Source organism: Bison bison, unplaced genomic scaffold (assembly GCF_000754665.1).
Source record: "Bison bison bison isolate TAMUID 2011002044 unplaced genomic scaffold, Bison_UMD1.0 scf7180017864184, whole genome shotgun sequence".
Classification (NCBI taxonomy): Eukaryota; Metazoa; Chordata; class Mammalia; order Artiodactyla; family Bovidae; genus Bison; species Bison bison.
In genome coordinates, this window is record NW_011494756.1 from 2,168,138 (window position 1) to 2,177,121 (window position 8,984).

Consider the following 8,984-nt stretch of genomic DNA (forward strand, 5'->3'; position numbering starts at 1 on the left):
GTTTCCATTGGAGGAGACAGGCTACATAGAGTACCACATCGCTCAAGGTCGTGTGAAAGATCTATAACTTATTTTGGATACAAAACTCCAGGGAATAATGCCTGGCGACCAACTTCTTGCCAACTGAAGATGAACAAAATTTTTCCATCTCTAATTTCTATGTCTGCTTCTTACCGACATGGTCCTGTCTCACCCTCCACAAGTGAGATGATGTAATAGCTAATTTGGCCAAGGATTGAGGAGCACAAATAAAACACAGTTCAGACAGTTATTGTTCAAACAGCAATGTTTAGTTGTACAACACATAAAGTCTAGCAACATTTACACAACCAGTTTGAGTGTCTGTTGGCTTACTTTCAATTGGGAAAATTAACCGTAATGTCACCAAAAGATTGGCTGGTAACATTTAAGAAATGGGTCGTTCTTGCATCCCCTAGGCTTGGGCCTCTTGCTCCATCAGGACTTGGTTGTAGATGAATGGCCCACAAGTCACCAGCCTTTGAGCAAGTTGTGTCCAGGTGGAAGTGGTCGGGCAGTGGGCAAGGGGTAGTCCATAAAGACACGGTGCAGGGGTGGGCAGTGGCAGCCAACATTCGCAAACATTCATGCATCTGATGGGAGGGCTTTGCCCTCCACTGGGGATTTTCCACTAGCCTACAGTGACCAACTGTGGCCAGGCTAATTCATTACTCACATTAATGGAGTGGGGGAGGGGTGGGGTGTAGGACTAGCCAGGGTAGGTGGGAAGAGATTCCCTCTTATTGCTAAGTGGACAGAAGGGTGTTTTTTTCTTCCTAGAGTTCAACATCTCGTGAGCTTCTAGAATTTGGTGTGTGTGTTTAGTTCTTATTTAAAATCTAAGGATAAGGAAGTCAACTCCAGGAATGTCTCTTCAGGAAAACCACCATTCCTAAATGGCTGTTATATGGGGTAGGGAGGGTGTGGGGCTACACTCTGGGCCAGTCACCAGTGGTGATTTTTTCAAAAAAGTGATCCTAGCCCTTGCTCCCCCACATCTGGAGTGACCCATCCTTACAAATAAGCTTTAAGCAATGAAGGAGACACCCTTGTCCCACGTTGGGGCTCACACAGCTGACATCAACAAATCCGACAAGCAGAAAAGTTGCTTTCTTGACCCTTTAAGGAAGTCAAGAGCGCTCATGCAGATGAATGGACAGGGAGCAACGCCATATCCCTTGGAGATGGTTACAAGTAGCTGATATGGGTTTGCAAGGGTAGAAGAAGCTCTTGGTGAGTTCTTTCACCCTATGGATGGGATAGGATCGGCTGACACAGACGATAGAGGGGGGCAGTGCTGGCGGGAACTCCATTCCACTGGGAGGAGAGGGGTGGTGTGGATAAATGGAAGCAGCAACTGTCCTAAAGAGGCAGCTGGCCCCCCCATCTGCTGAGGGCTGAGGGGCTGTGGTGGTGGGCCCGAAACAGCGCTAAAGAGCACGTGGCCCTGCAGCAAGAAGAGCTGAGCGGGATGGAGGGAGGAGCGGCACTCGGAATGGCCTTCATTCTGCAGTGGGGCAGGGGGTGGCCGGCACGGGTGGAAGGACAGTGCCCAGGAGGCCTTCTCCCTGCAGGGGGTTGAGAACGGTTGAGGGTGTGGAGACCGGCAGCTGGCAGCAGACATACAGAACAGCTTCTCCAGGGAGGCTGAGACCATGGTTGAGGAGCCCCAGGCATCATTCTCCTATTCTCTTCCTCAGCCTCGCCAGGGCCCCCCAACTCCCACCCCAGACCTCCCCTGTGAGGCCAAGGTGTCTAGTCCCACGTCTTCATATAAGCCAGGGGTCCCTCTTCTGTTGAAATTTAGCAACCTCTGGACTCTAACCCTGCGCTGTTCTGCTCTGACTCGTGCCTAACCTGGGATAACTGTGTGGGTGAGAGAAGATGGGGATTGGAATGGTAATGAGCTTCCAGGAAAGATTGGAGACCATGAGTTGGGGGCCACTAGCAATCTGATCACCCACCTCTTTCTCCTGGTCTGCTGAATCTTGGTCTTAAGTCTATATGTTTTCCTAGCACCTGAGTGATAAGGGCCTATAAATGCTGGGATTTGTAGAGGACTAGTAAAACACCTCGGGTTGGACCAGGAGATGAAACAGGAGGTTGTAAGAGGTTACTGTAAACTGTATCAATTTTTCCCCTTGCCTGAGGCTAAATTGTTTCCCCAGCTTGAAATTTCAGCCACCTTACAGACTAAAGGAGAAAGAGTAACTTGTGTGTCAAACAACATGGAAAATATATGCATTAATAAATACAGGTCTGAAGGGGAAGGCAAGAAAAGGCTACATGTAGGCTTGTGAGTGTCACTGGGCATATCTACAGGGGTGAGGAAGTGCAGAAAGCTGAGAAAGACAGACAAAAATGCAAGTAGCTTCAACACGAGAAAGAGAATAGAAGAGAAGGAAAGGGAGGTCAAGTATATACAAGGAGGAGAAAGAGAAGCCAGCTTTAAGGAGGAAGAATCCTGATGGACAGGAGGGAGATGAGGTTCAAAACTGTCTCTGAAGCCAAACACGAGAAAGAGAATAGAAGAGAAGGAAAGGGAGGTCAAGTATATACAAGGAGGAGAAAGAGAAGCCAGCTTTAAGGAGGAAGAATCCTGATGGACAGGAGGGAGATGAGGTTCAAAACTGTCTCTGAAGCCAAACACGAGAAAGAGAATAGAAGAGAAGGAAAGGGAGGTCAAGTATATACAAGGAGGAGAAAGAGAAGCCAGCTTTAAGGAGGAAGAATCCTGATGGACAGGAGGGAGATGAGGTTCAAAACTGTCTCTGAAGCCAAACGACCAAGAAAGACAAACACTGTATATTGTTCTTGATACTTCTTTAGACTCAGTTCTGCTAGGACCTGACACCTAAAACAAAGGTTGTCTCACTTGACCAGCACATGTGTTTCTTTAACCAGACACTGGGAACCACATAACTCGCTGTGTCCCGTCCTTTGCAAGGCTGCCCACAAGCTCAGGGCCGTTTTCATCGCTCAACTGCAGAAACTGTTTCCCATGCTTCTCTACAGATCTGATTTCCCTTGTAATCCCCTTTTGTACTGTCCTGTGATTTTACTGGGGATGTTAAGTGGCCTAAAGTCACTTTGGGAAGAAACCTGGACATAAATCCTAAATATAGAAGTGCAGCTCAAGTGGATTAGGCTAAAAGGAAATGAAAGGAAATGAAAGAAGTCAGAGCGGGCAGGACAAAGGAAGGAGGGAAAGGGAAGAAAGAGAGAAGAGGGGAGCAGAGGAGAGTGAGGCGGGGGGCTGGGGGTGGGACATGTGGAAAGCAGCAGTCTGCAACAGAGACAGGTGGTAGCTTCTGGACAGTGAATGCCACACAGACCGAAGGGTGGAGATCTCCTCCACTTGTAGGCACTAATTCTGCAGGAGCCCAGCACAGGCCGACTTCTCTGCTCTCCCCTGATCTTTCTTTTCCCAAAAAGTCCTAGCCTCACCACAGACCACCCCGAGCTTACAGGGAGGGTTAAGTCCTCAACTCCCCCCACCCCACCATCCCAGGTCGAGCTCCACAGACCGTCTTTGGAGAATCTCTGCAGTCCCTGCTCACAGGTGGGTTCAGAGATAAGAAAGCATTACCTGAGGCTCACCTGCTCCCATCATTTTTAAATGAAGCCTCCCCCAGACCTCTTGAGTGAGGCACACGGCCTTGTTCTGGGACACAAGGAAAGGAGACAGATAATGGACAGCCATGGAGGAACCAAGCTTACTAGGAACTTTCCAGGGAGGCAGTATAAATACCTCAGCCCTGCACAGGCGCACACACATACACACACATGCGCGCACACACACATACACACTCTCTATCTCTCGTACACACACAACACACACACACACTGTAGACAAGATGCTCCACAATTACCAGACAGGCCTGTGGGACAGAGTAGAAAGGAAGACGGTGGTGGGTGGTGGTCTGAGGATGTGTGTGTGTGGGGAAGTGGGTATGTGTGATGATACAGAGAAAGGGTCGTCATGGGTTACTGTCGTGGCTTTCCTCTGTGTCCACGCTCACCGGGGGGAGGCCTCCATTGTCATTAAGACGCTTGGCCCTGTAGGTCTCGTAGTGGATGTTGTGTGTTACTTCCTTGAGGTCCTGGAGGTGGGTCCTGAAGGGCAAGAGAAAGAGGGATGTGATTAGGGCCAGGATGAGGGAGAGAGGACCCACGTCTGAGGTCAACACATCGCTTCCAGGGTCTGGACCCAGTGACTGGGACCAGAGAGCCAATGACACCTCTTGAGCCCCTTGTCCTTCAAGATGGGAGCTGGGACTGCGGCAGAAGCTCTGTCAGAGGGATGTGGGGACCGAGGAAGTGGATCTGAACAAGTGGCCTCTGGACCCCAAATAATTAAACCTGCCATCGGATGGGAGGGGTGCATCTTACCTGATGACAAAGTCTCGAAGCAGGGCAAACTCACAGTGGTTGAGGTTTTCCACTGTGAACAAACAGACAACAAAAACAGGTGGTCACTTCACTGACGCAGATACCAGCAGGTGAATTTCTGTTCAGGTCATGGACTGAGCCATGGGCCGGGCATTTGTCACCTTCCAGAGGTGTGCTCATCCTGGCACTCGACTGCACTGGATTTTACTCATTGAACAAGGATTCATGAAGCAGCAACAAGGGCACAAAACTATTCTAGACTCTATGGAATAATAGCTCATAGGTAGTATTATATTCCCCATTTTATAGGAAAAGAAACTAATACACACGGAGTCTAAGAAACTTGCCAAAGGCCGAAGACACAATTTCCATGTTTAAGGAGCTTATAATCTGATTGGAAGACAGTAAACACACAGAGAGAATAATCGAGCCATCTTAAAAAGGTCATGATGGCTTGATAAATCTAATTCAACATAGATCAAGTGCCTACTATTTGCAAATCACTTGACAAAGACGATGGAAGCCGAAGAGAATTAAGTCATGAGCCCTCTTCCTCATAATCTATGGGTAGGACAGATATTCTTATAATTTCATTCAATGCAATTGATGAGAAAATGCTATTTTAAAAAAATCCCAACAAAAGATAGAAAAATAAGAGACAACATGATATAATGGGATAAACTTGATTTTGAACTCAAAATATCCAGGTCTAAAATCCAGGTTTCACCACTAATAAGTCATGTGATCTTCGGCAGGACACTTAACCTGAGACCCAAGTGCCTCAGCGAGGATGATCTGAGAACAGGGCTTCCATCCCTACCCTGCCCCCTTCAGAGGGTATCATGATGAATTCATCACCGAAGTGATTCTCTGAGAGCTCTCAGAATCACTGTGACCTTCTCAAGGTCACATCATTCTTAATAAAATAAAAATGGCAACATCTGAACAACCCTTCAGCAGCTTTTCAGATCATGCCTCCTTTCATGTGAAAACCTTTCTCTGGTTTTTCTGATCCTTATTAATCTCTCCATGTTCTGAACTCCTTTGACCTTCGAGCTAGTGCCTCCCGGTCAGGTGCTAAATCCATCTTTTATTGCTTCCTGCTCAGGAGTCTCAGCTTCTCAATTAGACTGTAAGCCCCTTACGGCAGGGTCTGGCTGGCTCTGGCTGGCATTCATTTTATATCTTGCATCCTAGGACTGTGCCTTGACCTACAGATGCTTAATTAATAACCATAATTGACTGGCAACCAGTTCTTCAAGAAGATGCATTGAATTACCTTCAATGATGCCCCAGGGAGTCTTTCTGCCGAGGACCCGCTTGCCATTCACTTGGTACTCCTTGTCACTTCCCACCACAGCGAAAGGCATGCTCTCCTGCTGACAGAGGAGACACACGCACATGTCATCCTTCTACTCTTTGCGCCTCCAAGGGTCGGACGGCATACGGTCCTGGGCCTCTAACCTTGAACTGCACATTTCTGAAGCTCATTCAGTGATCCCACTGATGGCAGAGGCCAGGCTCTTGTCTCTTAAAAAGAGCACTGGACTGGGAGTCTGAAGTCCCAGGGTCCCAGACCTGATTGCTCCCCTGCCTGGCTGGTTAACTTCAGTAAATCAGCTTTCCCACAACTGGAGAATGCTTTGTACTCTTTAGCAGGGTTTGTACTTTTAACAGGGTTTGGTTTGATTTGGAACAACTCTGTGAGCTAGTCAAGAAAGACAGAACTCTTAGACAACACCCACCCAACGGACAGCCAAAGTAATAAGTTTTACATGGTCTCCCGCACTGGCAGAGGCCCATACCTGCTGCCCTGCCAGAGTTCAAAGGCCACTTTCTGATGTACCCAGGCTCCTCTGCTCCAGCAGGTGTCTGTTCCCAAGTTGATCTGCCTGGTGTGTACTGTTATTGCATTTGGATAAATTAACTACTATATAAGCTGAGGACAGACATATCAGTGTGGAGATCTGTTTCTCTGACAATGGAATGTTTCAGAAAGACTTGATAAAGGTGAGTTCCTTTTGCATTAAGAATGGATTTAGCAGGACTTCCCTGGTGGTCCAATGGTTAAGAATCTGCCTTCCAATGCAAGGGACGTGAGTTTGATCCCTGGTCAGGGAACTCAGATCCCACATGCCACAAGGCCCAAGCTCCTCAACTAGAGAGCCTGCATGCTGCAAATTACAGAACCCATGTGCTCTGGCCCCAACTAAAGAGAAGCCAGCAAGCTACAATGAAAAGCCTGCATGCCACAACTGAGACTAGAAGTAGTAAAAAATGTATTATTATTTTTTTTAAAAAGCACTGAATTAAAAAAAAGAGTAGGCTTATCTCCAAAGAAGAGGCCTTATCTCTATATAAAAAGAATGTTTAATGAACATGATGTGTTTTTGATAATTTAATAATTCAGTAAAACATCTATTTTAAAACATTTAAGATTTGTATCTTCATTTTTAAAATGATTTCTTCAACTGATTTTTTCAATGAACTACCTGTCTCAACTACATCAGGTGAGGGGCTTCTCCTAGGTTACCACACTTGATGGAGAAGGAGACTCAAGGCCAAAGCAAGGGATTTGTCCCAGGTTACAGCGATTAGTGGGAAAGCTCAGACTAGAACCCAGGATTCTGATGAGAAATCACAGAACAGTGGAAGTTCAGAATTGAGAGGGATCTCGGAAATCATAAATGTCAAGGGTTTCCCAGCCAGGTTTCATGAAGCCTTAAGATTCCCAGGAAACACTTCAGGGGCTGCTCAGGAGTTAGGGTTGAAAAGACCCTGATGCTGGGAAAGATTGAAGGCAGGAGGAGAAGGGGGCAGCAGAGGATGAGACGGTTGGATGGCATCATCGACTCAATGCATGAATTTGAGCAAATTCTTCCGGGAGATGGTGAAGGACAGGGAAGTCTGGCGTGCTGCGGTCCACGGGATCGCAAAGAGTTGGACACACCTGAGCGGCTGAACAACAACATCCTGGACTCTGCCTGACACTTAGCTTTTTTAAAGGGTCCTTCTAGGGGAGCAAAAGAGCCGATAAGCCACTCATCTAGCCTGATCTCTGAATTTTAAGGAAGGAGAAACTGAGGAGGAGCTCTGCCTGAAGCTTTTTCTGCCTGTATCCTTCCATCACCCCATACTTTGGTTTTGGTTGTCCTGGTGGGGGAACCAGAGGCTTTTGTTGGCTCTGGGAATGGACAGGAGAATTTGGCTTTACAGTCACAGTCAGGGCCCCTAGTCCTCATCCTCTCCCATTGTCTGGGTCAGGCAAGGTGGGGCAGGGAGTGTGGAAAGGGGAAAGCAGGAGGAAAAACAGAAGTGGGACATGATACATATCCCAGGGAGACCAATGTGGGCATCTATGTGATGAACAGACTTCTAGGCACCTACCCGGATTTTGTCATTCTCTGTCTTGTCCTCCAAATCCTCATCAAATTCCTTCTGGGGGTAGAATTCAATGCCATTTACTTCAAGCTCCTTTCGAACCTAGAGGTGGGGAGGAGAAGCATGGTGGCCAAGTGTCAGGATAGAGAGAGGGCTGTGTGTGCATGTGCATGCTTGTGCAAATGTGTGCATACTGAAGCCGGAGGGGTAAATGGCAGTCATCTTTGAACTCTGAGGCGCTGGGCAGCAGGAGGATCCTGAATGAATGGGAGCCCCAGCCCCACAGTTAGCACTGCCCCCCCCAGCCTGCCACAAGGAAGAATCCGGGGGTGCGGTCTATTCCTCTCAGGGTGTAAGATCAGGATCCAGACAAGCAGGACCACTGAGAACAGATGCCATGTGGGCAGTGCTCATGCCATACTTGTTTCTCTCCTCTTGGCAGGGAGGAGAGGTCCAGCTCGCCACCCCCAGCCTCTCCCTGTTTGTCCTCTTTCAAAGCTCAGCTTAAGTCTCCTCCTCCAGGAAGTCACCCAGTGCTTTTCCGTAATCTCCTTGATGAAGTTTCTCAAAGGCAGCAACCGTCTTTATACTTCTCCGGCATTTCCCCAACCCAGTCCCCTGTGTGTCCAGCACAGGACAGAGCTTATGGAATATAACGATAAAGACCAGTGGGTGGTTGATTAATTAGTCTCGTCCTTCAAGCAACCTAACAGTGTGAAGTGGTTTCTCACGTTGGAGGTGATTTATGCATTTAGTGGTATTTGCAGATATTTGGAGGGCGAGAAGGCTGGAGCCGCGCTAACTTCTCTTCTCCACCAGCCTTGCCTCTCTAACAGTTGAGAAGGAGCCAGGTGGGAAGTGGGGTAGGAGGTGGATATAGTAATAAAGGATAGAAGAGGGCTTGGACCAGACGGGAGAGGCAAGCATGGGGACAGGAAAAGGAGGAGGGGCCTTCTCACCCTTTGCTTGAATTCAGACTTCTCCTCCAGGGTCATGGTGTCAGCCTTAGCAATGACGGGGATGATGTTCACAACTTTGCTGAGGTGTTTCATGAACTCCAGGTCAAGAGGTCGCAAGCTGGGGCCCAAAGGAGGTGGGGTGTCAGAGCCACCATGCCCTCCCCCACTCAGCCACTGCCACCACTCCAGGGGCACCCTTGGGACAGGAGGACTGGGCTGGGAATTGGCTGAGGC

General features: G+C 48.2%; 1 protein-coding gene across 2 annotated transcripts in view; it reads right to left on the bottom strand.

The window, feature by feature from the left end:
- Nucleotides 1-271: 271 nt before the first annotated feature.
- SEPT3 (septin 3) overlaps nucleotides 272-8,984 on the bottom strand; it is a 20,094-nt gene continuing 11,381 nt past the window's right edge. The window contains exons 6-11 of one of the 2 annotated variants that reach the window (XM_010843670.1): nucleotides 8,751-8,868; nucleotides 7,798-7,893; nucleotides 5,690-5,786; nucleotides 4,411-4,462; nucleotides 4,041-4,134; nucleotides 272-1,586 (exon numbers count right to left, since the gene is read on the bottom strand). In XM_010843670.1, coding sequence (XP_010841972.1) covers nucleotides 1,521-1,586; nucleotides 4,041-4,134; nucleotides 4,411-4,462; nucleotides 5,690-5,786; nucleotides 7,798-7,893; nucleotides 8,751-8,868 — 523 coding nt within the window. In that variant the 3' untranslated portion in view covers nucleotides 272-1,520. Of the gene's footprint in view, nucleotides 1,587-4,040; nucleotides 4,135-4,410; nucleotides 4,463-5,689; nucleotides 5,790-7,797; nucleotides 7,894-8,750; nucleotides 8,869-8,984 lie in introns of both variants that reach the window. The other variant, XM_010843671.1, reaches the window with a different exon arrangement.